General features: G+C 50.6%; 7 protein-coding genes across 7 annotated transcripts; 2 read left to right on the top strand and 5 right to left on the bottom strand.

Annotated features, from left to right (window-relative positions):
• Positions 1 to 881: 881 nt before the first annotated feature.
• Positions 882 to 2,600, top strand: BDQ94DRAFT_9253 (putative MFS transporter). The gene is made up of 3 exons (XM_026776857.1): positions 882 to 1,157; positions 1,207 to 1,269; positions 1,319 to 2,600. Exons 1-3 carry the CDS (start codon positions 953 to 955, stop codon positions 2,575 to 2,577), a joined length of 1,527 nt encoding a protein of 508 aa, XP_026628071.1. The 5' UTR covers positions 882 to 952; the 3' UTR covers positions 2,578 to 2,600.
• A 61-nt stretch (positions 2,601 to 2,661) lies between these two features.
• On the bottom strand, positions 2,662 to 3,986 carry BDQ94DRAFT_140148 (V-type proton ATPase 16 kDa proteolipid subunit). The gene is made up of 6 exons (XM_026765567.1): positions 3,844 to 3,986; positions 3,763 to 3,775; positions 3,577 to 3,706; positions 3,358 to 3,514; positions 3,190 to 3,293; positions 2,662 to 3,124 (listed from the first exon to the last, which is right to left on the bottom strand). The coding sequence occupies exons 1-6, from the start codon at positions 3,858 to 3,860 to the stop codon at positions 3,051 to 3,053; spliced, it is 495 nt and encodes a 164-aa protein (XP_026628070.1). The 5' UTR covers positions 3,861 to 3,986; the 3' UTR covers positions 2,662 to 3,050.
• Positions 3,987 to 5,055: 1,069 nt separating this feature from the next.
• On the bottom strand, positions 5,056 to 5,318 carry BDQ94DRAFT_9223 (uncharacterized protein). The gene has a single exon (XM_026776848.1). The coding sequence runs from the start codon at positions 5,260 to 5,262 to the stop codon at positions 5,095 to 5,097; it is 168 nt and encodes a 55-aa protein (XP_026628069.1). The 5' UTR covers positions 5,263 to 5,318; the 3' UTR covers positions 5,056 to 5,094.
• Positions 5,319 to 5,830: 512 nt separating this feature from the next.
• tpcM (methyltransferase tpcM) lies at positions 5,831 to 7,056 on the top strand. Its single transcript, XM_026776847.1, has 3 exons — positions 5,831 to 6,285; positions 6,362 to 6,461; positions 6,516 to 7,056. Exons 1-3 carry the CDS (start codon positions 5,902 to 5,904, stop codon positions 6,959 to 6,961), a joined length of 930 nt encoding a protein of 309 aa, XP_026628068.1. The 5' UTR covers positions 5,831 to 5,901; the 3' UTR covers positions 6,962 to 7,056.
• Positions 7,057 to 7,494: 438 nt separating this feature from the next.
• Positions 7,495 to 9,267, bottom strand: BDQ94DRAFT_158425 (cytochrome P450; the record flags this gene model as incomplete). The annotated part of the gene is made up of 4 exons (XM_026768948.1): positions 7,495 to 8,513; positions 8,579 to 8,911; positions 8,982 to 9,132; positions 9,193 to 9,267. The coding sequence occupies 4 exons, from the start codon at positions 9,265 to 9,267 to the stop codon at positions 7,495 to 7,497; spliced, it is 1,578 nt and encodes a 525-aa protein (XP_026628067.1).
• Positions 9,268 to 10,787: 1,520 nt separating this feature from the next.
• On the bottom strand, positions 10,788 to 17,627 carry BDQ94DRAFT_177169 (beta subunit of fatty acid synthase; the record flags this gene model as incomplete). Its single annotated transcript, XM_026772837.1, has 6 exons — positions 10,788 to 10,802; positions 11,066 to 11,467; positions 11,553 to 12,163; positions 12,205 to 17,309; positions 17,438 to 17,529; positions 17,601 to 17,627. The coding sequence occupies 6 exons, from the start codon at positions 17,625 to 17,627 to the stop codon at positions 10,788 to 10,790; spliced, it is 6,252 nt and encodes a 2,083-aa protein (XP_026628066.1).
• Positions 17,628 to 19,178: 1,551 nt separating this feature from the next.
• Positions 19,179 to 24,165, bottom strand: BDQ94DRAFT_168725 (3-oxoacyl-synthase; the record flags this gene model as incomplete). The annotated part of the gene is made up of 3 exons (XM_026771138.1): positions 19,179 to 23,485; positions 23,546 to 24,030; positions 24,104 to 24,165. 3 exons carry the CDS (start codon positions 24,163 to 24,165, stop codon positions 19,179 to 19,181), a joined length of 4,854 nt encoding a protein of 1,617 aa, XP_026628065.1.
• Positions 24,166 to 24,721: the final 556 nt, after the last annotated feature.

The raw sequence follows: 24,721 nt of genomic DNA, 5'->3' as shown, positions 1-24,721 counted from the left end.
ACCTTGAGATATATCGGGTTCCTGAGCCCCAGTATTTCTGTCTGCCGGGTACCCGCTCGTGAATAAGCTCTGTTGCTCTCGACATACCGGAGGATAGCACGCTCAATGTACGGCATGTATTCGTGCTGTATAAACAAATGGGCTTCTGCGATTAAACCTTGGTCATGGGGTGCACCAAGAGGATGTCCTTATGGCCCCTACCTATGACGTTGCAATTGTCCCGGGAGCAAGTAGTAAGGTAAGAAAGATTGTTAGTTGTCGAGTGTCAACAGACAGGGTGGAAATGTTCCGTGTTATTGATTTTGACAGGCCAGCGCACTGACAGCATGAAGAGTCACCGTGCGTCACGGGAAGTCTGCACCTCGGCAAATGTTGAAGGGCTGCCACTCGTATCCAAGGGACCAGAGAGTCGGTCCGCGTCATGGAGAAGCTTGAATGCGGGGAAGTTCACATGAGGGTCAGTGTAACCCTAGTGAAGAGCAAAACTCAATTTGTTCTCATCTTCAACCCCCCCCTTCAAGACCCTGCAGTTGATGATTTCAACTAACTATTATTCAGACTGCTTACATAGGTCTATCTTGCAGGAAGGGAGCGGTGACACGCAGCCAAGACCCTTAATCTGAGCTATCTCGAGCCAGTGACAGGGGTGCTGATAGCTGGCATCGCAGCCGATATCGCGATCGCTATCTCTCCGGCTGATAAGAGCAACCGCGATGCAACCTTGCCGCATCCGTCGTCGCATCGCCAGATCTGCGGAGAAGCCGTGGGGGGTCCCAGTTATCCTCCTCACGGCCGGCTGATAAGCCTGTTCCTGTCCATTCTCGTTTATGCATAAAGCAGACCGTCTTTCTCCCTTCCCTCCTTGCGTCGTCACCTCTTGAAAACACCCCTCCCTCCACCCTCCCCTTCCTATCCTCCTAGCTCTAACATACATCTGCCGTCGGGAGGAACCATGATCGCCCAAGCCTCGGATCCGCCCCCGAAAGCCCCAAAGTCGGTTACACGCGACTCGATCACCGACGATGCTTCCCACATCAACCGCTACGGCTCTGTCCCGGGGGTCGTCGAGGATGTCGTCCAGGTCATTGACCACAAGGCCGAACGGGCTCTCTGTCGTCGCTTCGACTTTCGTATACTTCCGGTGCTCGCGTTAATGTGTGCGTGTTGTCCATCACCATCCATCTCACCACCTGCTAATGGTTATAGATCTCTTCAATGCCCTGGACAAAGGCAACCTCAGTAATGCTGAAACTGCCGGCATGAGCGACGGTAACCTATCCCTCTCTCTCTGTGTATCGTCCATTGCTAACATCACCAGATCTCAATTTCAAACCCGGGCAATACAACCTTCTCCTCTCCATCTTTTACGTCCCATATGTCATCTTCGCGCCTCCCTTCGCTATGCTCGGCAAACGTTGGAGTCCCGCCCGCGTACTCCCCGTCCTCATGTTCTCCTTTGGTTCCTTCACACTGCTGTCGTCCGCGACCAAGAACTTCGGTGGCATGTTCGCTCTGCGCTGGTTCCTCGGCATGTCCGAAGCGGCCTTCTTCCCACTAGTGATCTACTACCTCACAACCTTCTACCGGCGTGCCGAGCTCGCCCGTCGGCTTGCCATCTTCTACGCAGCCAGCAACATTGCCAATGCCTTCTCCGGCCTACTCGCCTTTGGTGTCTTCCAAATCAAAGACTCCTCGCTCCCGGACTGGCGGTACCTCTTCATCCTTGAAGGTGGTGTCACCGTCCTCTTCTCCTGCTTCGCGTTCTGGTACCTCCCGCGGTCCGCTTCGACAGCGTCCTTCCTCAGCGAAGACGAGAAGCTCCTCGCCCACCACCGCATCCAAGTCGACAGTTCCGCCATCGTCGACGAGCCGTTCCGCCTCCGCTCCGCTCTCGGTATCTTTTCCCACCCCTCCACATATGCCTTCCTCGCCATCGAAATCTGTCTCGGTGTGCCCCTGCAAGGCGTCTCCCTCTTCATGCCCCAGATCATCCAACGTCTGGGCTTCTCCACCGTCAAAACAAACCTCTACACAGTGGCCCCTAACGTTACCGGAGCAGCCATGCTCATTATTCTCGCCTTCGCATCCGACGCCGTCCGCCTTCGTGCCCCATTCATCGTCCTAGGCTTCCTCCTCACCTTCACGGGCTTCATGATCTATGCCGCTATCAATGACGTCGATCGCCAGATCCACTTAGCGTACTTTGCCACCTTCATGATGACCTGGGGGACCTCCGCACCGTCCGTGCTGCTCTCCACCTGGTACAACAACAACATTGCAGACGAGAACAAGCGTGTACTGCTGACGAGTATCGGCGTGCCGTTGGCGAACTTGATGGGCTTGGTGTCGAGCAATGTCTTCCGGGAGAAGGATAAGCCAAAGTATCTGCCTGCCCTCGTAACGGTGGGTGCATTCGGAGGTACGGGTGCTATTCTGGCCTCGCTATTGGGCGTCTATATGCTTTTGGATAATCGAAGGAGAGATCGTAAAGAGGGGGTCAGGATGCGCGCACAGGATGTCCCGACTGAAAGGTTGCGCGATGGGCCGGGGGCTGTTGGGTTCCGGTGGTTCTTATGATATGTTTATATGAGATTATGAGCAATGAAACCCGTAATTGGGTCTTTCTTACAAGTGATCTTACAGGCCAGTAGTCGGGGTATTGTAGATCATCGCTTGAAGGAGCCATTAACTGCCGACAATCCTGGCGGCGCTGAAGGAATGAAAAACATAGTATAGGCACAAGCCTTATTGGCTGCATTAGATGGTGCCGACGGGCACGTGATGGCCACATCCGGACAAAAACTCATGCACGACCAATTCTGGATCTGCTATTATGGTTGCATCCTGCTTGTACAAGATCCATTTAATTCTTCCTCTCTTGACTGTCCTTTACAGAAACCACCCGCAGCTCTTCTACACAGAGACCGCGCTGGACTAGAGCAATGCCGACTACCGTAGACCGAAATACCTGGGACTTTGATCTGCTGCAGTTTGAGCATCCTGGGGTACAACTCTCACAGACCCAATATGCTGTACTGAAAATTGCTCAATCAGCTACTGCATTTAAAGTCAATAACGCTTGCCCTGGAATTCATTAGAAGCGCGACGATCAAGCCGTACAATCCTACCATACCAACTATGTTAGCATTCACTCCGTTTGTCGGACAGATAGACGTTAAAGAGACATACCCAAGACCTCAGCAAAGATTAAAATAAGGATCATTCCCACATAAAGTCTTGACTGCTGCGCGGTTCCTCTCACCCCTGCATCGCCGACAATCCCAATCGCGAACCTGACATCAATCAGCCAGTTGCCAACCGCTAATTCCGACAGACAGTAAGATAAGCTTCACCTACCCAGCAGCCAGCCCGCAAAGCCCAACCGCCAGACCGGCGCCCAGCTGAAGCAGACTCGTATATAGAGTCATCTCCTGCGCGAGGTTGTTGGCAATCAGCACCGAAACCACTAGGCCGTAGATGCCTAGGATGCCGGCCATAACAATGGGCACAATGTCTTTAACTTGTCAGCTCGTAGAACGCTAGCCGCAGGGTCCTACTATGGATATGGAATAGTACTTCTGACGATCAAGTCCGGCCGCAAGACACCGGATGAACAAACGCCCACCCCGGCCTTTGCAGTCCCGTAGGCTGCCCCAAAGCTCGTGAATACAATGGCGCTCGTACATCCCAGGACTCCGAAGAAGGGCTTGACAGGTTAACGTCCATCTTTGTCTGCTTCAGCTACAACTAGGAAGTACTCACTCCATAGCTCGGACTGAAGATTAGCGGCGTTAGCCACTGTCGTATTTCCTAGACACACGAGACATATTTTGGGGTGCTGACCAGAATTCGGATACCATCGCGTCTTCTCTTTGTTTCTTTCTCTGTCCTTGACACTAAGCTGGCGTAGATGGAGGGATAGTCTGAGGCTAGGAAAAAATTGACCACAGGAGATTAGGCAGCTTTATACCCCTCACCAACTCAAGACGGACTTGTGTCCGAAGACCCTTTGCCTAGACCGATTGGATATGCTCCGTTATTATCTATGGTTGGTTCATCGGCCGATGGAGCGAATTCCCTGTTCCTCAATAGGCAGCACCCATTGGGCGTCTACGGCTCCCGACAGAATCTTTAGCCATCTATACAAGAAACTCCGATATTGGCAACCCTCCAGGGGAAGCAAATAGACTACTGGTTTGATTTTATCTCGACATACTAAAATGCTTTATTCCTGGATACTGGGAAATTACTTTATTGTTAACCCCTTCACATACAAAATGGCTTGTGTTGATAAATGTTGGCTTATGTAGCGAAATATATATTGAAGTGATAAATCAAATATATTTATTATATATCCCCTTCCATCTTTCCTCACATAGATATACAATACCTCCTTGGATAGAAAGGTTAAATAAATCAAGTCTATGTGACGTCTAGCCAACCGGTCAATCTTCGGCTATTTTCTACATATCTCAGCATAGAGAGTATGCCGCAATAAGCAATAGAAAATATTTGGCTAAACTAGCGCTTATAGAATTGCTTCACCGTAGCTGAGGCGACTCGCTTTTCCTTCTTATCTTAATATTATCCTGGGCTGTTGTATGTTACAACGATGAGGTGGCAGGCAACCACAATTCTCATCGAGCGGATAATCCCGCTCGAGGTGGGGATTGTCTCACTTGTGCTGACCAGTGACCACTTAGAAAAGCAGACCCTTTCGTACATTGCAGCCTAGGTCGTTTTCTGGCCTCGACTCATCAAGTGATGCCTCCCCGCTAGGGCTGAGACGGTTCGTGCACCCGGTCAGTGCTTTTCTTCCTGGAATATGGTATACGGATAAGCTTCTTGGCATAGACGGGATGTAAGTACTGGAAGGTCAACAAATAGGGCTCCGAAGCAGCGTTCGTGCAATCTTGAAGCCATGAAGCTTGTTCAAAACTCTACAGCTCAGAACTTCCACCTACTTACCCCGGCAGTTCAAGCACACTGACTGGCCTGAAATTCTTGGGGCAGAGCCAGAAGTGGGCCCACTTATGCGTCTTTCATCTGCCCAAAGAAGACAAATTTTCCAGGTGTTGTTTGAGAAGGACAGGCTTAGGCGTGCACAAGCGTAAACCCAAGAGCTAAGCAACTACCGAGCGCTATGCTGACCATAGTGCTGGTGTATCCTAGATGAAGATGCGGCTGCGCTGGTCTTTCTATTGTTTGGTCATTGTTGTCTGATCCCATAATCCTGGCCTTAAATTTTCTCAACTTCTCCATAAATTACCCTCTGAGTGCTCTGTAACGGAAGCCCTTTAGACAATAACAAGTCCCGCTCTATGTCACTGAATACGTATTTTATATCCCACAAACAGTCTGAAACGGCATGCTTCATAATGAGTCTGCGGACGTGTTGTGCCCTTCTAGGATACTGCTAAACTTCCAAGCCTATCACTCCTGATTCACTCAAACCCAGTTCCCGCCGCCTTAATTGCCTGCTCATCCCAAGAGCATCCAGGTTCTTTATTATCTTGTTACACTAGATTATCAAATAAGGGGGCTACCAATACCCGGTGCAGGATGATGTGGTCCCCTAGAGGCTTATAACGCAGGAAAGACTAATTGAAGCTGACTATTATTAGAAGTGTGTTCAATAATTAGTTATCTACTTTCTTGTGACTGGATTGCTGACCATAGATTAGATGAGCGAGTTCAAACGTTTTAGTAAACTATAACCGCGGCAATTAAGCGTCACCGTGCATTAACCAGTTAGTTATCTACTTATCAATGACTCACATCAAATGTCATCCTTTTACCCCGCAGTTCATAATTATATACTGACTAAATCAAGTGAGTCATTTACCACGCTCCGCTTGATTTCTCTGACCCTGCCTTTCCCTATACCTGCACTTGTCGAAGATGAATAACAGTGGTGTGGGTTTATCTGACCCAACATTCCGATACTACACTACTGGTCAAGCAACCCGGTATGCTGAAAATCGTCTGGGTTATCCAGCTGAGCTATATGATTTGGTTCTCCGCTATCATGCAGAGTCTAATGGTAATTTCAAAACTCTCCTGGATGTTGGATGCGGCCCAGGAAATGCAACCCGTGACTTGGCTCCCCATTTTGAATGCGCGGTGGGGATTGATCCTGGGCTCGAGATGATCCAAACTGCGCAACGTCTAGGCGGTGTTACCAAATCAAATAGCCCCATCGAGTTCCAGGTCGCGACTGCGGAGGATTGTGCTAGAATAGAGAATGTCGAATATGGCGTGGATTTATTGGTTTCGGCAATGGCAGTAAGTCCAACCTGCCCCATCATCCCGCCCGAGGACTGGTGTAGAGAGCTGAAACGACGTCTCTTCTAAACAAAAGGCACATTGGTTTTCGATGGGGGAATTCTGGGAATCTGCTGCAAAGATTGTGAATCCAGGAGGCACTGTAGCTCTCTGGACATGCGCTTCGTTGTACTGCCGTAAGTATTGTTCGACTTCCTTGTGTAGTCCATGCTAACAAGCTCAACTTACAGACCCATCAACACCTCACGCGGCTGAAGTGCAAAACGCACTTTTCCATCTTGAACGAGATATATTGAAACCCTATGAGCTTCCTCCAAATCGGCTCTCAAGCGATCTGTACGATAGTTTGGTACTTCCGTGGCATCTGAATCCTCCTATTACGGCATTCCCAGTGAGTGAATATCGGCGTCTTGAATGGGACCGCGGTGGGATACTATCCGATGGAAAAGACTTTTTCGTTCGTGCAAAAGAAACATCACTCGAAGGATTAGGAACTAGCTTAGGCACTGCAAGTATGGTCACAAGATGGAGAGCAGCTCATCCAGAGGAGGCGGGCACAGATAAGGACTGCGTGAATCTTACTCTCGCTGAGATTAAGAAAGCTTTGGGAGATAACTGGTGTGGAGAACTCAAACTGGGTCATTCAACTGTCATTCTACTCTTTAAAAGGAGGTAGATCTGTCTAGACCTGGTGGAACAGGCTGTCATTTTATAGATCCAAAAGTATTATGGCCTTTGTTATCGGTGCCTAATTATAAATATCTACCTGACCTATTTTGACAGCTAACCTCGCGCAAAAGATGCTTTCAATCAATGCTAACGCACAAATACAAATTATGACGCATATGTTATGCAAATGGGACAGAGTTGCCTATAATGCCTTCGCACCCACAGGGCATGTTCCAGGGATCGCAATTTCGCTGCCGAATGGCCGCGTGGAAAAAGCGACCACACGAAATTGGGAGGATAATCCTGGAACAATTTCAATATCAAGTCCCAGTCGTCGGCGACTACGGTTTTTCTATATCCCACAGACAGTCTGACATTCAATAATTAGTCTCTTTAGGTAATAGGAAAGGAAAGAATAGAAATAAAGAAATAAAGAAATAAATTTCTTTGGTGATAAAAACCCATGCTAGTACTAAAAACGCCAAATCCCAACCACATATACAATGCAAAATATCCAGCAAAGCAATATATCTCCACTACCTATTTTCGTGGGCAAAACTCCAGATATGGCCCCACCTTCGCAGCCGTCAAATGGTCATAGAGCTGGTACTCATCAAGACGATGCCTGCCATACTCAGCTCCTACTTTTCCCTCACCAGTCTTCCCCAAATCCCCCTCCGGCAGGCGGATATCAAACTCCCAAAGCACCCTCGCCAACACAAGATGAAGCTCCACATAGGCGAGACTCTTGCCAATGCAACTTCGGGGCCCAATAGAAAAAGGATTGAAGGCCGATCGCGCGCGTCCGACATCCCCTTGCACCGAGCGACACTCATCCGCGATCCAGCGCTCGGGCTGGAAGCAGAACGGCTCAGGGTAGTATGCTGGGTTATGGTGAATGCTGTAGATGCAGGTTCCTACATCCACACCTGGGGGAATATACTGTCCGTCCACAGTAGCTCCTGCTTCCTCTGCCTCGCGCCACAGCGATCCCGCCGCCGACGGGGACATACGCATGCTTTCGTCAATGCAGGCACGCAGGAATACGCATTGACTCATTTGCTGACCCATGCGGATTTCCTCGGGGGATGAGAAGACGCTGCGAACTTCATTCACTGCGCGCTCATAGGCCGCCCTGTTGTGCGATAGGTAGAAGAAGCAGGCCGCCATCGCGGTGGAGGAGGTATCAGTCCCCGCGACAATCAGCGTCGCGCTCTCGCCACCTAGTTCTCGGTTTCGTAGTGGAAGACCAGTCTCCGGGTCTTTGGCCTTCGCGAGGAGTGCGAAGACACCCTTGCCTGTCTTGGAGGCGGCTTCGATACCTTGGGTGAGCATCACATCGACAAACCCGATGAACATGTCCCTAGCCTTTATGGCCTCGGGGAAAAGGTATTTGTCCAGTCGGAATATGCTGAGCTCGGGCGACTGGGCCAGTGTCCCGACTCGAACGTTGGACTTCTCAATCACTTCCGGGACAAAGCGGAAGGTGGGGAAGCGCAGGGTTGACCAGGGGCAATCAAAGATGATGTTGCTCATGACGTCGAAGGCGAGGTAGTCGGCTGGAAAAACATGGTTTTGCGTTAGTTTGGTTGACATCGGTGGTATAATAATGTGGAGCACATACTCATTCGGCCCATATTCTTGGGGGTAGACCAGGTGTCTGCCGGCACCGGCTTACCTCCCTCCCCTGCCTTCAGCTGGGTACACAGGTGTTTTATTTGTTCCAGGATGACAACCTCATGGTTTTTGAGTGCGGAATCGGAGAAGCCCTGGCTGATGACTCTCCTCTTCTTGCCATGCTTCTTCTTGTCAATCACGGTTAATGTGTTCGGGGCCCGATGCACCATGGCGGCATAGCGTTGAGCCTTCTTGAAGTTCTTCCCGTGGCTGTATATATCATGCAGTCCGTCGGCGGTATTGACGAGAAGGCTATTCGGTCCATATCGGACATAGTCACCTAATAAGAGAGGAAAACTGACGTCAGTCATCCAGTATACATATGCCATGAATAGCCAAGAGATACTTACCGTATTTCTCGTGGCATCTCCACATATCCAGATGCAGGTCCCCACGCCATGCATGATAACCAGCATACAACTTGGTGGTCTTTGCCAGCCAGGGACCGGGATATTTAGCCAACGGGTGAAAGAAGAGTCGATAAATGCAGAGTCCAGCTACCTGTTAATCGCCAATGTTAGCAAAGGTATCCATAGCATCAGGGGTGTGCTGGAGACAGACGGTGCAGCTCAACACGATGAGACCCAGTAGGAGTCCCTTGAGGGCGAAAGCTGACAAGACTTGAGAGTCGATCATATTGTTCCTGTTCCCTTTTCTCTCAGTGACAATTTTAAGGATTCAGAAGGACTTTGATGAAAAGAAGGAACTACACCGGTCCCCCTCTGCAACTTATGCTGGCGATTGACGACGCCATGGCAAGCAGGAAGGCCTCTAAGATTGAACCGTTGATCCAACACGAGGTCAGGCAATCTAACTTCGCCATCCGCAGTTTCATCCTGGCTGAAACCTCGCTAGTTATTCCACGTGTTGATGCTATCTGGTTGGGACTCGAAACCAGATAGTTGGTGTGGCATAGCCATGTTACGGAGCCCGTGACATATTGAGTGATAATACATAGTGCCCAATCGTAGTAATACTTCAAACAGTATCATTGTTATTTACAAAACACAGCCCTACTGAGCCGTAAATGCGAAGCATAATCGTCAGCCAACTCAGGATTCCTGCTTGCCTTCCCCGTCTCGGAGATGCCACGGCGGACTATGGCGACTTACTGTGCTTACTATGTAAATGCTTACGATGTAAGGCAATCTCCACTTAGCCAACTAACCTATGAACCGCCGCAGAAAGTCATGAGTGATCTGAGCCCCCGGCCTCCAAAACCCATTGGGGATGCCCCACTGATCCACAAAGACGTGGCACAAAGGGGGGTGATCTAATCTAGGATCATATATGCTGACAGCATCAGATCAGGATATGGGAGGGTAAAGCCACATGGAGTGACTACTGCAGATCCTCCGGAAGCGATGGAAATAGAGCAATGAGGGGGTCCGTTCTTCGTGATGACTCCACTCACACCGACAAATGCCAGGTCTTACTACTGCCATTTCTCGAGCTAGATTGGAGGTTGTAATCGCTTAACGTCGGAAAGCCCCCAGTAGAGCAGAATCGAACGGCGAGGATCGACCCGGTATTTAGCTCACGTTACATTGGCAGAAACAAGGTTCACAACGTGGCAGTGTGCTTGCATTAGTTTGTCTCAGGTATTCCTGATTGTAAGCAAACGAATATGCAGTGTGAATCAGTAAGCGTTAAATAGTCATTTTGTTCTACTCGTTTCGGAGGCCAAGGACACAGACATTGAAGGATTTATCTCCGTATTTCTCGCCTCGAAGGTGGGGGCCGAGCATATAGTAATAAATAGTAATGCCCATGATGATGCTTTGAGGATGGTCTACGGTGTGTTAAAGTATCTCTTTACAAGCCCTGTCTTCAAACAGAGGGACGGTGAGATCTACCGCCCTCACACCCGATCTCCTCGATCGTATCGGGCACGCTCGATGAAGGATTTCCTCTCTCGCAGATGGGGACAGACCATCCTGCGTAACAGTTACCCCCGTCATCTAAGTGCAAGGCCATGAAGCAGGAAGGAAACCTCACAACCCAAGGCGTCTTGAGAAATATAGAGGTAGGTAATAGTAGATCTCACTCGCATGAATCATTCCCTTGCAGGACACTCTCGTGACAGGGACAGAAAACCTGTCGTAGATATCGAGATACTTACCAATTATAAGGCCTCGAAGACTTATTTCGGCCAATCAATGCCCTATGTTCTATTATCGGATTTAATATTTGTCGATGATTAGCTTGAATGGCAGACTATCATCAAATAACATTCTCTATACCCTAATGCTATACAAAGCTCCAAGTCAATATATCCCCCGAACCCACACCATACCAACGCCTTAGAAAATAACAAGTAATTGTCAACATGCAAGTAAAATCACTAGTGACTCTGTACCTCTCCTCATAATAGCGGCCACTGAAAAGTCATTCATTAGATATAGTCCACAAGGAGCTACCATTCCACACTCACCTTCTGAAGAACTCCTTCCAAAACAGGACTCTTAGTTAACTGCATGATACCCTGGACATACTCCTTCGAGAGCTCGAAGGGCTTGGCGACCAGATTCGGGATGTACCTTCCAATGAGTCGATCCGGTTCGACCATTGCCTCGGATATATGTTTATGGAGGAGATAGCGGAAGGAATCCACTCCAGGGCGGAGCAGACTACTATGGAAGGGCACATTGACATTCAGCGGAATTGTTGCTCGCCCGCGTTGCAAAACTATCCGCTTCTTTGTTGCCGTGACTGAGGACTCAAGTCGTGTCAGAGTCTTCTGGATGAAGGTCTTCACGTCGTCCACATTAGTGAGATGCAAGGCGCCAGATGCGAGTGCATCCAGGAGCTCTGAGAGAGTAGCCAGTGCACGAAGCTGTAAATCACAGGTTAGTGGCTATTTGACTTGCGAAATCCCAGGGGCTGAGGCCCGTAAAGAGAGATAAGGAACATGAACTCACATCTCCTGCACAAACGTATTGCATATTAGCAACGTTGTAGTTCACTATCTCAAGCAGTCCTCCTGATCCCCTGATGCGGGCAATTTCCGCCACACACCAGTGTAGATTCTCCTCGCTGAACTTTGGCGAGACACGGGTCGGGTTGACGGCACACATGGAGTAGTCGGTAGCACCTTCGGCGTCTCGTTTGACCGCATTCTGCATCGTCAAGCCCCGGTAGAAGACAAGGGCCGACACCTCCTCAATGGAGAAAATCCTGCCCATTGCAGCCAGCGCCACGTACTCGCCCAGCGAATGACCGGCAAACAGACTGTCTTCTCTCACAACCCCCTTCGCCCGCATGTCTTCGAATCGTGCCATCTCCATCAAAGCTAGAGCAGGCTGTGTGAATTGCGTCTGATGCAGCAGGCCATTGGTGGAGCGGAACGTATAGGACCGGGAGGATGTGGTGATCTCAGGAAAGACGCGCTTGGAAATTAACGTGCCGTCATCTCCGACAGTGTCGAACTTAAGAGAAGTGTAGTTCGCGCGAACGGCACGGCCCTTGACGCCCCCAAAGTATACAGTCAGTGTCTTTGGGTTATCCCGTACAATTTTGGATATGGAAAATCCTAGGGTAGATTGTGTCAGTTCTGAATGCCAGTAGGCGCACGAGAATAAGAGGATCTCTCCGCCTCACCATAAGTTTTGCTGAAATATTCGTCTGCAGTTTGCCATACCATCCGGGCACTCGCACTCTGCCTCTCGAGCTCCATGCCCATTCCCGGCTGCTGGCTGCCTTGACCGGTGAAAACATAGGCTACTGGAGGTTGCTCGACCGTGGCTTGAGCGGAAAGAACCTTGACTCCCGAAGATTTATTGTGGACTTGGATGGAAAGCAAGAGGTTGCCGTGCGACAGGCCTACGTGGTCGACCTTGATGCCCAGCCTATCTCCCGGAGAAACCTTGCCGTCAAAAGTGCACGACCAGGAGCGCATTCGCGAGGGATCGCCCTGCGCAATATGCGCTTCCACAAGTGCTCGAATACATCCACTGGTGAACATTCCATGGGTTACTCGGGTCTCATGTCCGGCGTAGCTCGCAAACAGCTCAGAGAGATGAATAGGATTGCAGTCGCCCGAAGCTTGCCCATATTGGGCCGCATAGTCCGGAACGGTAATTTCAAGATCGTCAAGCAGAGATTGAGGCTGCAGAAGTGCTTGAGAATCGTTCCCCGATTGACTACCGTGTCTGCGCAGATAGTCCGTCACTGGGTTTTTCACGTAGGTGTCACCGGAGAGGTTAATTGATCCTATAACTTGGGACTCCCCGGTCACCGGCTGATAAATGACCTGTCCCTCCACGGACAGGTCTGCGTACTTGTCCGGGTCTTGGAAAGTGTATCGGCTCCGGGTCTTAACCTCGATTGTCTTGTGGAGATAGTCCAGCAGATCGATACCATGGTTCAAAAAGAGCCAACCCCGGGATTTCAGCAGAGCAATATCCTTTTGCGAAGAAATAGTGAGGAGAAACCTCTCTTCTTCTACCGCAAACGTACTTTCGTAGTCTTGGTATTCGCCAAGAAGGATAAAGGTGCTCTTGACCCGAATTGCAGGCCTGCTGTTTCGGCGGAGTGTACCCTCTGCTTCCACGACCTTTCCTAGTCCCTTCTTGATCTTGATGGAGGTCAGTCGACCCTCTGGAGACAGAGAATCCCCTTCCTTCAATGGTTCAACCCCCTCACAGTACTCGAAGGAATTCTTCAAATGCAAAAGCCGAAGAAGATCTCCAGACACAAGCGGATGAAAGAGGCAACTCATGAGCGGTCTCCATCCGACCGCTATAGCCAGGTCCAAGGGTGCATACAACGGCAGTTGCAAAGAATCCGATGTGTACTTGGAGTTGTGATTGCAAATACTCTGTGCAAACTGTCGAATCATCTCTCGCGTCAGGACAACTGCCTCGCCGCGAAAGACCTGTTCTGAGGGAGAGAGTAAAGTCTTTGTAGAAGGATTCCTCCCGATCCAGATAGTCTGATAGTATTGTTTGATCCGTGAGTTGCGGTCAATTTTGACTTCGGTAATGCTGGGAGCCCCGAGTTGAGGCTTGTACTGAAATCGAAACTCCAAGGGCACGGACTCGGAATCCCTCAGAGTCATAAGAATATCGCTAATAGGCTCGGGGGAAGCTCTTCTAAGAGAGGCACTTGCGATCAAGTGCGGTCGTACTTTTCTCCCCGTCGTTCTCTGATAGTCTACCTCCCTGATGAGGATTTCCGGCATCTCTGACGATTGCGGATTCCGCACTTCGACGACTCGCCCTCTGCCCGTTGCGGCAAATAGTCGATGAAGGGGGTTACTGGACCGCTTTCCACCCTGGACAATTATCGGCTCTGTAAACATGGCACGGCACCATGGGGCGAGCGTTGCTTGGCTGAGGGTTTTCAGCCACTGTTCACAAGAAGGCTGGCGATCTAGATCCGAGGCTCGGTAGGTGACGGCGTTGCTCCCTTGCTCAATTGCAAAACTTTCGCACACCAAGGGAAACGACTCGATATCCTCCGCTTTTTGCGCAAATGAAACCTCAGAGACCTCACCAGCGTATCGCTCTTGCAGTGTCAGAGTTATGTAGTAATTATGAAAGCTCTCGAGTATGCTGCGGACCGGCTCATTGGGTGTCCTGGTATACTGTGCAGCCACGGGTCCATGGAGGATACAAACTCGCCCAACATCCTGTCCGAAGACAGCTTCGAGGCGCTCTGATTGCCACAGAGAGTCCTTCTTGAACCAGTACTCTAGATCCTCATCTAAGGCCACAATGTAGGGCACAGGCTTCTGTCCGCGGCGACGGGAAAGCAAAACCACGTAGTCGGCATCGGCTGCAGTGATGACTTCCTTTTTAGCTTGCGGATATACGGCGAAAAGATCCTTCTGAAACTGGTCAGGATGGTCGAGTTGTGACGAGTCTCGGAGGACAGCTCGGATCGTTTTGCCATTCGCTACTGCACCGGAACCAAGTCTCTCCTCCATGCGCCGGGTCCAGTCAAAGACCAAGGTCCGGAATGAAGGGTCAATCCACGCCTGTAAATGTGACGGATATAGCAACTCCACCATCCGCTGCCAAACCTCCGCATAGGTCATCTCTTGCAAGTCGACCACGGCTCCAGTAACATCCCGTCCGAACCACACTTTCTGGAAATCTTCGTTCAACCTGCGGATGTAATACTCCTTGCGAGCTAGCAGCGCGCCTTTCTGTTTCTCGCGGGGGAGGCTGAAGATATCCCGGTCCAATTCTGCCCAGAGCTTCACACCTCGTGTGGCCACCTTGTGTATGGGTTCTCCCATCTCGGAGCGAACGGTCAGGATGCCACCCGTAGGCTTCTTATAGGTGCCTTCCCACTCCGAGTCCCCAACACCAGGGATATCGCAAATGGCTTGTTTGGCAGCGATGCTGGTCTGTGCTTCCTGCGCGGCCATCACCCTACTACCCAGCAGAATGGCATCAAATGGCATTCTAGGCCGACCAAACAAGGTCTCAGACCACGTGCCACTCAAATAAGGGTAGGACCCCTCTCCGTCGCCAAAGCCGCTGCCTGCCACCAAAATGACATTGGAGCAGGCCCGGATCTGCGCGTACCGGTCAAGGATGGGCTCATGGAAATCCTCGTAGGAATGATGGCCTCCACCGCGGCCGCCAGTCCATTGAAGGATAATTGGGAAATCAGGACGAACACGTGCAATTTCCAGCACTGCATCAATTGCGCCCTTGGACCCCGGCTTAAGAGAAATGTGCTCCAACTCCAGCTCGTCGATATAGCCTTGCACAGTCTCAGCAGATGGTACCCCAGCCCCGATTGTCAATCCTGTGATCGGGACTCCTGATCGCCGCAATTCCGCCAGCAAGGGGATCTGCCACGCCATTGCGCGCGGGTTCGCGTAGATCACATTGCAGGTGATCCCTCGACCCGGAGCGATGGCTGCAGCGAGAGACATGAGACCCTCACGCATCTTGTCAGCGTCGGGGAAGCCGCCACAGGCTATCTCGGCGTGGTATCCGGCATTGAGTATTGCCGCTACAAAGTCGGGCGACGTTGTGGTCGGGGTCATCCCGGCCACCATGACCGGAGGAAGGCCGATGAGGCGAGTGAACTTGGTGTCGACTAGGATTTGAGGATCGGTGATGGGTGAGCGAACAAGGGATGGGGCGTAATCCGTAGACCAGGTTGGGCTGTATCGGACCGCAGCATACCGGGCGTAAAAGTCACCCGCGTAGCTCAAATTTGGATTCGTTCCCCGGTGAGCGGAGACAATCATAGTCCGCAGGCCTGTGCCCTCGCGTTGCTGGCCGACAAGACTGCCGATCCCGGCGTCTGCTCCAGGTCCAAAATCCAGGAGATGGGTGAAACCAGGCAGGACTTTCTGCTGGAGCATCTCCCACTGGACCCGACCAGTGCAAATCATCTGTGTGATCTGGGGAATGAGGTTCTCACTGCTCTGAAGATTCTCGGCAGTTTCCGTGTGATAGACCGGGAAGGCTAAGTCAACTCCGCGGAGAGTGAAGGGCGCCAGGTCTTGGAGAAGCAAACTCTCCGTCCTCTCCAGGTGTGGGGAATGGAAAGGGGCGCCGATGGGTAAGAAGCGGGTGCTTATTGTGGGAGCGCGTTGGCGAAAGGGAATCCGAGACGAGTTAGTGTTGGCCGATGATGTACCATTCTTTGGCAGCTGGAGGATTCTTTCTAAGGCCTGCAAAGACGATTGCAGCCCGGCGACGACAAATTGTTGCGGGCCGTTTACCAGAGCGAGATGCACAGACTGCTGTGCGGGGAGTTGGGCATTGATTTGCTCGATCTGTCTCTGCAACGCAGTCTGTGGAATCCCCTTGATGCTGAGCATGTACGACGGGGGTGATGACTCCAGGCCGGACGTAGGACTCGTGGTACCTATGGTCCGTTGACAACGGGCACCGATCCAAAAGAGCACCTCAATCACCTGTCGGGCGGCAGTATAAAAGCCGTCCCACGATGCAGCAGCCGCAATGAAGGCGGCTACGACGACTCCCTGGGAATGGCCGCTTGCCCCAGACAGGAATTGTCGCATCTCTCCCGGTGTAACACCCAGGTTGATGCATGCAACGGCATATTGCACCATTTGGGAGACAGCAATGAGCGGCAGACTAACCGCCGCTGTGGTGAGGTAATCGATAGGAGGACAAGTTTCCGGAGTGCTGAGCCAGGCTTGAACATCAAGTCCATGCAGGAAGATGTCCTTGAACTGGTCATCCGCAGCCAGGCGGACGAGCCTCTCGGACATCAGATGCACAAGGGGTATAAGATGTTCTTCATAGATGCTATAAGTCTCCACAAGCTCCTCGAAGTAGCTCTCTACCCCTTGGCCATTGAATAGCGCAAACAGCTTTGCCTCGCCTCTTTGTGCGCTGGCGAGGAGCTCACTGGTCCCCATGGTGCATCGGTGGTTGGTCAGGGCACAAGCCTGGAAGTATGTGCGCAGAATCGAGCGATCCACGGCGGGGTCGCCATTCGTAGAGGTCAAAACGGTGTTGATGTTCTCATTCCGAAGCAAGCTGGTTTGAACGAAGCTCAGAATATCTCGGAGAATTGCAACATCTACCGACGTACTCGATAGTTCATCGTGTGCATAGTCAAGGATGAATCGTATAAAGGAGGAGCACAGCTCGAGGGGACTGGAGAATTGCTGTAAAGATGTCGCTATCGAATTGGCGAATTTATCTTTCAGTAGCCGGCATCTTGGTGCAAGTTGGCTGGAAATAGGAATTGAGCATTGAACCGCCCCAAATTCGAATGAAATCTCGTCCGCAAAAAGTGATTGTTGCTGTCGCATTTCCTCCCATGGTGCCTCAAAGATTGAAGAAGAATCTTGCGATCCTACCGATGACCACGGGCTCTCCATGATTTGTGTTGTATGTAGCGGCAGAATGAAGCTCTGCTGTTATCCACGCCACGAGCCGCGTAGTCGGATGTCTGCGTAATATAGCTTAATGAAGAAACTTTTCAATGCCAGCAATCTTACTCCATTCGATACCACAGCCTACCAGGAACACCTCCGCCACCCTGGGCATGTCCCGTATCCTTTGCACCTTTCGCATATGGAGTGGATACTCCATCGCAGCCATCCACGTGTCGGACCCTCAATCTAAGATCCTGCCGGCGGTCACCTTACTCGACCATCTCTGCTGCGTAATAATTACTATTGAGCTTCTATGCGACTGCACCTGTTGTGTTGGTTGATGTTGCTGTTTCAGGTTTGAAACCAGCGATGTTCCTGCAGCTACGTGAGATTTTAGATTGGCTGAAATTAATATCGGTTCTCGTTGCTAATTACTTCGTACACATGACAATACGTGTGTATCAGTATTGTGATACTGTTACATGTCGTACATTGTAAGTTACATATGTATATTACGAGGGTCAATGTGGCGGTGATCGCAAATTTCCAAGATAGATTCCCTGCACTAGCGTGTGGATAAATATAAGTGATCGGCACACAAAATACTATCAATATGGATCTGGTGAGCTGCAAGGCTCTCGTCAACTTGTCTCACCCACAGCCACCCGAAATATACTGTGTAGTAAGCCACCGTATCATTTTGGCCCGACAGGAAGGAATTGAATCCTTGGCACCGTTCTCCACTTCAGTTACAAGGTGTATTCATCGACTTTCTTCGGTTCTTAGTATAATTACATGATATTTTCAAAAACACAAATTATAGTGCGTTCGTCGTGTAGGCGCCATCAGCTGCGGATAAGGGTCTGCTGGGTGATGGTTTTGTGGAATCTACGGCTGGTGCCGCACTGGCACCCACGTCCGATGTCAGCGGGGAACGGCTGCAACAAGTTCGGAAATCAATATTAAAGTGTTCGATTAAGAGCCGGTAAACTAAATTAGCTAAGTTCTGGGAACATTCTGATCATAGTAAGCTTATTTATGTACTCATCTGACATTATAAGTAACCTCAAACATGTGACTATGTTTAAAGTTGAATTAGTAATAATATTAATATTATAGTTATATGATTCTCCGCTACTGAATCAGCTTAGCATGTGATAGAAGACACTATCCTCGAAATGATTCGGAAAAAGGAAAAAAAAAAAAAAAAAAAAAAAAAAAAAACAAAAAAAAAAAAAAAAAAAAAAAAAAAAAAAAAAAAAAAAAAAAAAAATTCCCGAAGATTATGAAATCCTGATTATCATAAGACAAGGATAGCTGATCCACACGAAGACTAAGTTAAATTAAGAACAGCTGGTTTAGTGTCAGGCTGATACTGATCAATTAAGTCACATGGGAGACATCATTCAGCATCAGGATCTCCTAAACCCGTCGCAGATCGTACTATGGACCATGACGTGATCGCTTTGGGGATTAGATCAAGTAATAATATCTATTATGAGGACTATACATGGGAGAGGTAGCGGAAGAGGATCTCTATGTCGATATCTCTTGTGCTTCTACAACCGGGATAGGTAAATGGAATAGACGGAGAAAGTGTGGGGAAAAGTAGGAAGAACAATGAGCGAGCTACGAAGCTTGATTTGAATGTCAAAGTAGATCAAATAAAATAGATCAATTCACAGGAACTATCTAAAAATAACAAAAACTTATAGGGATATCGTTAACACGTAAATCGGACAGTTGGGTCAAGGTACGTCTTCGTCTCCTCAGACGGGGCAAATGGCGGCGCAGATTTGGCACGGAAGAGTGAATTTCCATTCATTCCCTGGTAGAAGAACATATCTGCCTTGCTTTTGCGCTTAGTGCAGCGGTCGAGATAAGCATGGTACTCTTCCGGGCCTAGAGTGGCGAAGAGATACCGGGGATGGACACAGAGAGCTTGCGCTCCCTTCTGACCAAAACCAAAGGAGGTGACGGAGACGGCCTTGATATCAGGAACGCGGATCGGCCGCTGCACATAGGCGATCAGATCAGCAAACTCCTCGAGCTTTGGATCGATATTATCAGCGTTGCGGTTACCCGGGACCAATCCCGAGTCGAGCATTTGGAGGGCTCCATTGAGCATCCAGGCACCCGCAGCGCCCTTGGAGTGACCGGTCAGGGACTTTTGAAAGACACTGAGAATGAGGTTGCCTTTTCGTCGACCCATTGAGCTCAGCTGTTGGTGAATGACACTGGATTCATTCTTGTCGTTCATCACGGTCGACGTGCCATGGAAGGATGCCACATCTAGATCATCGATGGTGAGCCCCCACGTAGCTAGAGCGCCGGCAAGTGGTGCGATATTAGGCTCGTTGCGCCAGAAGTCGTTGCCGAGATTGAAGCGGGCATCCTTTTGCTCGCGAGCAAAGTCAGCCGCTATCTGCTGCCGACGCTCATTGACGTAGGCCTCAACATCCACAGTCGAGCTCTGGGCTACCACCGCAGCCACTTCGAAGTCAAGATCTTGCAAGGCCACGTCCCGCGCTTCTGCAATCTGGCGGAGGCGGAAGTCCAACCGCTTCCGGCGATTGCGGATGTTCATAAGAGGCGATGGTACCCTTGAGGGAATGTGCCTGGCGTTGGTAAGTACCCCCTTTCCAGGAGCTGGCACCGAGCGGCCAGCCTTATCGCTAGATGTGCTGGTAAAAGCAATGATGCCTCGAATCGGCAAGCCCATTTTCAGCGCCAGTGCCGCCGTTGTGAGCACCTGGAGTCCGGAACCCTGAGATTCCACAAAGCCGCTGCGGGTGCTGGTGGTCGGTCGGGACATTTCGTGAGGAGCTCGACCTTTGGCGATTTCTTCCTCGACGTTGCTAGTCGCCTTCATGTTGGCAAACTCCTGAGAGGTCTCTGTCGTAAAATCATCACAGCCGCCGACCAAGCAGAACTGAGCTTTACCGGTAACGATAGTATCATACCCTAATTCTAGGGACTCGATAGCAGTGGCACACGCCCCGACTGGCGTGCGAAGGGGTCCACTTGCCGACAGTAGAAGCATATTGACCCAAGCTCCTGTGGTATTGATGAAAGTCTCTTGTAGGATATCTTTCGGAACGTCGTGAGTGCTTTGGCGCCCATTGAACATTTTGTTTAGAGAAGTGGCACCTCCAAGCCCTGAGCCGATACATGTTCCTACTTCGGACACATGGATGTATTGATAAAGCTCATACGGATCAGTAATCCCGGAGGACAGCAGCGCTTCAACCGTACACACCAGTGTGAAGAGCGTAACCCGGTCGACCTGAGAAACAATTTCCTCGGGGATTCCATAAACACGTGGATCCCAGCCATCCGGTATGAGTCCGGCGACGATTCGAGTTGATTGCATTGCGCGAGGGATATAGAGTCTAGCGCCCTTGCGAAGCTGTACTGTGAATAGATCTGGTGTTGTCGATTGTTGAACTGCAGCGAACTCTCCATGTTCCAATTTCATCTGCTCGGCGAGCGACTCAGGCATATCCAGGGGTTCCAAATCTTGTTGCAATGTAATCTCGTGCAGGAAAGGCTTTCGTTCTGACTCGATTAGCCGAATCCCTGTATGAGTCAAGATCCTTTCCTCGTAGATTGATTTCACATCGATATCGGCAACGGGCTTTTTCGTCGTAGTATCCACCCACCCGGAGTAGGGAGCTCCATCGATGGTTCCGGCAAAGTGGCTGATGTACCCCATGAGCCAGGCTAGTTCAATGGCGCCCTCGAGGGAGAATTGGCCATATGCCTCCATCTCCCATCGTGTGCGAGCATTTCCTACGGGCCCTAACTCCGAGAACCCTGTCACCACTACGGTTCGATCCAAGTCCACCATTCCATGGAGGTCTGAGCCAAGAGTGCGGATATCCTGATCGTAGTCAAGCGGCTTGGGGAAGTCCAGGCGCACATGGGCTCTCTGCTCGAGTCGGTCCGAGCCGGTGCTCGGTCGGGAAGATTGGCCGGTAGTCGAGCATTGCTGCTCTAGTATCGATTCTGCGAGAAGCGCAGCTTGTATTTCACTTCTTTCCTTGAGCTCCTGACGCAACGCTTGCAGCTTTTCTCCGAGTCCCTGCACCTCTGCCATTCGGCCCGTTAGGTCAGCGTAAAGGGGCCTCTCCTGGCATAGCTCAGTCATTTCCTGCACACATAGGCAGACCAGAGCATAAGCCATCTCCTCCTGAGAAAAGGTCCGCATGCCAGCCGCCTCGATGCCCTCTGCGATGAGATCATTTTGGTTCATTAGACCTGTTCCTCTTGTCCAACCAATGACGGCACCGCAGATGGACAGGTAGTCCTGCCAATCTTCTGAATGCCACCGATTGAACAGCGTCTCTAGCCCCAATTTTGACTCACCGTATAGGCCATCCCCACCAATAGTTCCATGGTTGGGAGACAAAGGCAAGATGACATGGGTGGGATTGGTATGACAATGGTACTTTTCCTTGCAGGTCTTGATGGTGCCCAGCAAACGTAGCACGTTTGTGAGCATCAAACGGTGGGCGAGCTCTGATTTAGAGTCAATGGAGTCGAGTCGTCGCCCAGCCTCACTAATTGCAGCAAAAGGGATAAAGTAATCTATGTCGCAGCCGAGACCACCTTGTGAATAAATGTACTCAATCAACGAATTGATGTCCTTCACACTAGCTTGGTTGAATGGGACAACAATGAGTTGAGAGCCCTTGGCACCGTGGTCCATGTAGATACTCTGATATATCTTGGCCGCCTCAGGGGACAGAGAGGATGTTGTGACAACGACTCTGGCTCCCCCCTGTAGGAAGTGCCGAATCATCGCAGCTCCGATTGAACTAATTCCCGCTCCCGTCATCAGCACAGTTTGCCCATTGAAGGACGAACCCCGGTCGTGCACCAAACTGAGCGCATCCTGAAATTTCGCGGTCAATGTTCGACTGTAGTACCATGCATCTCCCCTTTTTTCCCTGAGGTGAATAAAGGGAAGAGCATCGGCCTCGGATGTCGGCGATGCCAGCTGGGCAAAAGAGATTCTATCTTCACGTTCCTTCTCAAAATATCGCATCGTCCCGTCTGTGTCGATAGTTGTGAATGGCGCCATCTGCTTGGGGGATCCTTTGAATAGTGGCCCGAACTCCAGCACATGCTTGCACAGAGCCTTTAGATCAGTAAAGATGGGGCGCGGAACTGCAGAATTTCCTAGCTTGGCCAGCATCTCATTGATTACATGGAGAAGTGTCTCATCTGCCGCGTTGGCAATTGCGTAGCAGGCTTCAAGGACATTCCCTTGGTCGAGTGTGACTTCGTCCCCACGCTGCACTGGAGTCACTAGATCGAACAACTCGAGAAGCCTCTGACGGGCCCAATTCCATGCCGAATCATACATGCGGACCTTGCGGGAATCAAAACGTGGCTTAATACCGTTGGCGTAGTCTTCCCCATGCTCCTCCGTCCAGAGACCCAACTCTGATTGCATCCCGGTCTTGATGTCGTGTTGGAGAGCGTCTAATGCACGTCGATCCGCGCCTAGGTCCAGGCCGAGCTGAGATGCATAAATATTAAGGAGCTGTCTTGACACCGCTTTCTGGGCCTCAGACATCGCTCTAAGCGCTTCAGGGTCGACCATGATATTAGAAGCCGAGGCTCCGTCCGCAGACGGATGAGATGTGCGTAAAGGAATACTATTTTTCGAAGCATAGCTCTCCACGACGCCATCAATAAAGGTCTTTGCGTCGGATATAGATGAAATTCGTGTTGGAGGCGCCTCTGTCGTCGCAAGGAGTAAACAGGAATCCTGTCTTCCTTGTTTGAGACCCCACTGGGATTTGAGTCGATCTCGCGCGGCGGCGGTGGTGAAGCCACTGGGTAATTCGGAAGTGAAAAGCGAATTAATCATGCCTGTGGAAACCTTCCCAAGCATTCCGCTATGGCTTGCCTGGATCGCCTGCCACAATTCAGCCAGAGGTGTGTCTTCGACGCGTTCTGGGAGCGAGCCGAATTCTGCATGGAGATCTCCAACAACCTCATTTTCCAACGTTGAGCGCCCTTGATAGTTTGTCAGCATTCAGGGAAAATAATTAACAAGTCACTCCACTCTTAACTTACCACCAGCAAGAACTTTGATAGTCTTAGTCCAGTCAACATCGGACGGCGACTTCTTAAGCGCTCGTGACACTATCGCGGTCACAATCAGCTGTGCCTTTACCCCTTCGTCCTCAATTTCTATTGTTGTCGGCTTCGGTTTCGGAGCCGATACAGTCTCTGGTTGCGCTACCGGAGCCACTTCTGTTTTGGCAGGTGATGGTATGGTAGCTGTATTTGCTGCGTCCTTTGTCCTTTCCTTGGATTTAACATCAGGGGCACCAGGGCGGTCTTCGAAATAGACTTCTTGGGTGTCCTTCTCTGAATTCAAGAGTCGTCGAGGTGTAGATCTAGTGCACTCCTGACTCTGATACTTGCTGTTGAGGGTTCGCTGAAACATGCCCGCGAGTGTCGGAGTGGGCCCGATTTCGACGATCTTGTCGCACTCCCTGCGAGAGAGGATTACGTCCTGCGTTTCAATCCATTGTACTGGGGAGGCAAATTGGTATCTAGGTCAAACAAAGCCCAGCTGTCAGTCAGTGCTATTGTCCCATGCTTCGCCCTTCATCATATTCTACTCACGCCATGAGCTCAATGAGCAGTATGCGAGCCAGCTTGCGCTGGGTATCCATATCGGCAGCCATGGGTACCTCTTGCACGCTGACCCAGGTTAATCGTTAGAGTCAACTCAGTGTAGCGGCATGGAGATCTGAAAGTTCTTCAACTCAAATGGATTTAAATGGGGACAGATGACATGTGACGGGGCTTCACACCCACTTAACTACGCTAGGCCCCCAGTGCACACAAGGCTATGCTTAGTTTCATGAAACCCGAATCCTCTCGAGAAACCGCCCCTTCGACACGAAGTTCAGCCCTAGCCAACCCACCCCAAACACTATCTAGTAAGACCTCCTGTCAGCATTTGAGGCTTGAGCATGCCACCTGACTTGTTTGCCATGTGCGGCGCTAGTAGCTAGCTCATCTCAACATTCTGCCTCGTGGCCGGAGCCGTTGACGGTGCGTTTGGACCCACGTGGAGTACGGAGCAGACTTGCTCTATTCGCAGCGGAAGCTGACGCGAGAAAGTAGAGGCATCCATGGCGCAGTTCATGGCGCAGTTCATGGCCGATCTTATCAAAAGTTGATGATGCGGGGTCTGACAACGACACCGATTACACAAAATTACGGTATTCTTCAAGT

Source organism: Aspergillus welwitschiae, assembly GCF_003344945.1.
Source record: "Aspergillus welwitschiae strain CBS 139.54b unplaced genomic scaffold BDQ94scaffold_10, whole genome shotgun sequence".
Lineage (NCBI taxonomy): Eukaryota > Fungi > Ascomycota > Eurotiomycetes > Eurotiales > Aspergillaceae > Aspergillus > Aspergillus welwitschiae.
Note: the sequence above shows the minus strand (reverse complement) of the source record. Positions and strands in the feature narration are given on the sequence as shown.

Coding starts and splice junctions, on each gene's coding strand:
- BDQ94DRAFT_140148 (XM_026765567.1), bottom strand. Junction 3,515..3,576: donor GCCGGACTTGATCGTCAGAA/GTACTATTCCAT, acceptor GACAAGTTAAAG/ACATTGTGCCCATTGTTATG. Junction 3,294..3,357: donor CTTTGCGGGCTGGCTGCTGG/GTAGGTGAAGCT, acceptor GATTGATGTCAG/GTTCGCGATTGGGATTGTCG.
- tpcM (XM_026776847.1), top strand. CDS start 5,902: ATGAATAACAGTGGTGTGGGTTTATCTGACCCAACATTCCGATACTAC. Junction 6,286..6,361: donor TATTGGTTTCGGCAATGGCA/GTAAGTCCAACC, acceptor TCTAAACAAAAG/GCACATTGGTTTTCGATGGG. Junction 6,462..6,515: donor ATGCGCTTCGTTGTACTGCC/GTAAGTATTGTT, acceptor CTCAACTTACAG/ACCCATCAACACCTCACGCG.
- BDQ94DRAFT_9223 (XM_026776848.1), bottom strand. CDS start 5,262: ATGGAGAAGTTGAGAAAATTTAAGGCCAGGATTATGGGATCAGACAAC.
- BDQ94DRAFT_9253 (XM_026776857.1), top strand. CDS start 953: ATGATCGCCCAAGCCTCGGATCCGCCCCCGAAAGCCCCAAAGTCGGTT. Junction 1,158..1,206: donor TCCGGTGCTCGCGTTAATGT/GTGCGTGTTGTC, acceptor TAATGGTTATAG/ATCTCTTCAATGCCCTGGAC. Junction 1,270..1,318: donor AACTGCCGGCATGAGCGACG/GTAACCTATCCC, acceptor TAACATCACCAG/ATCTCAATTTCAAACCCGGG.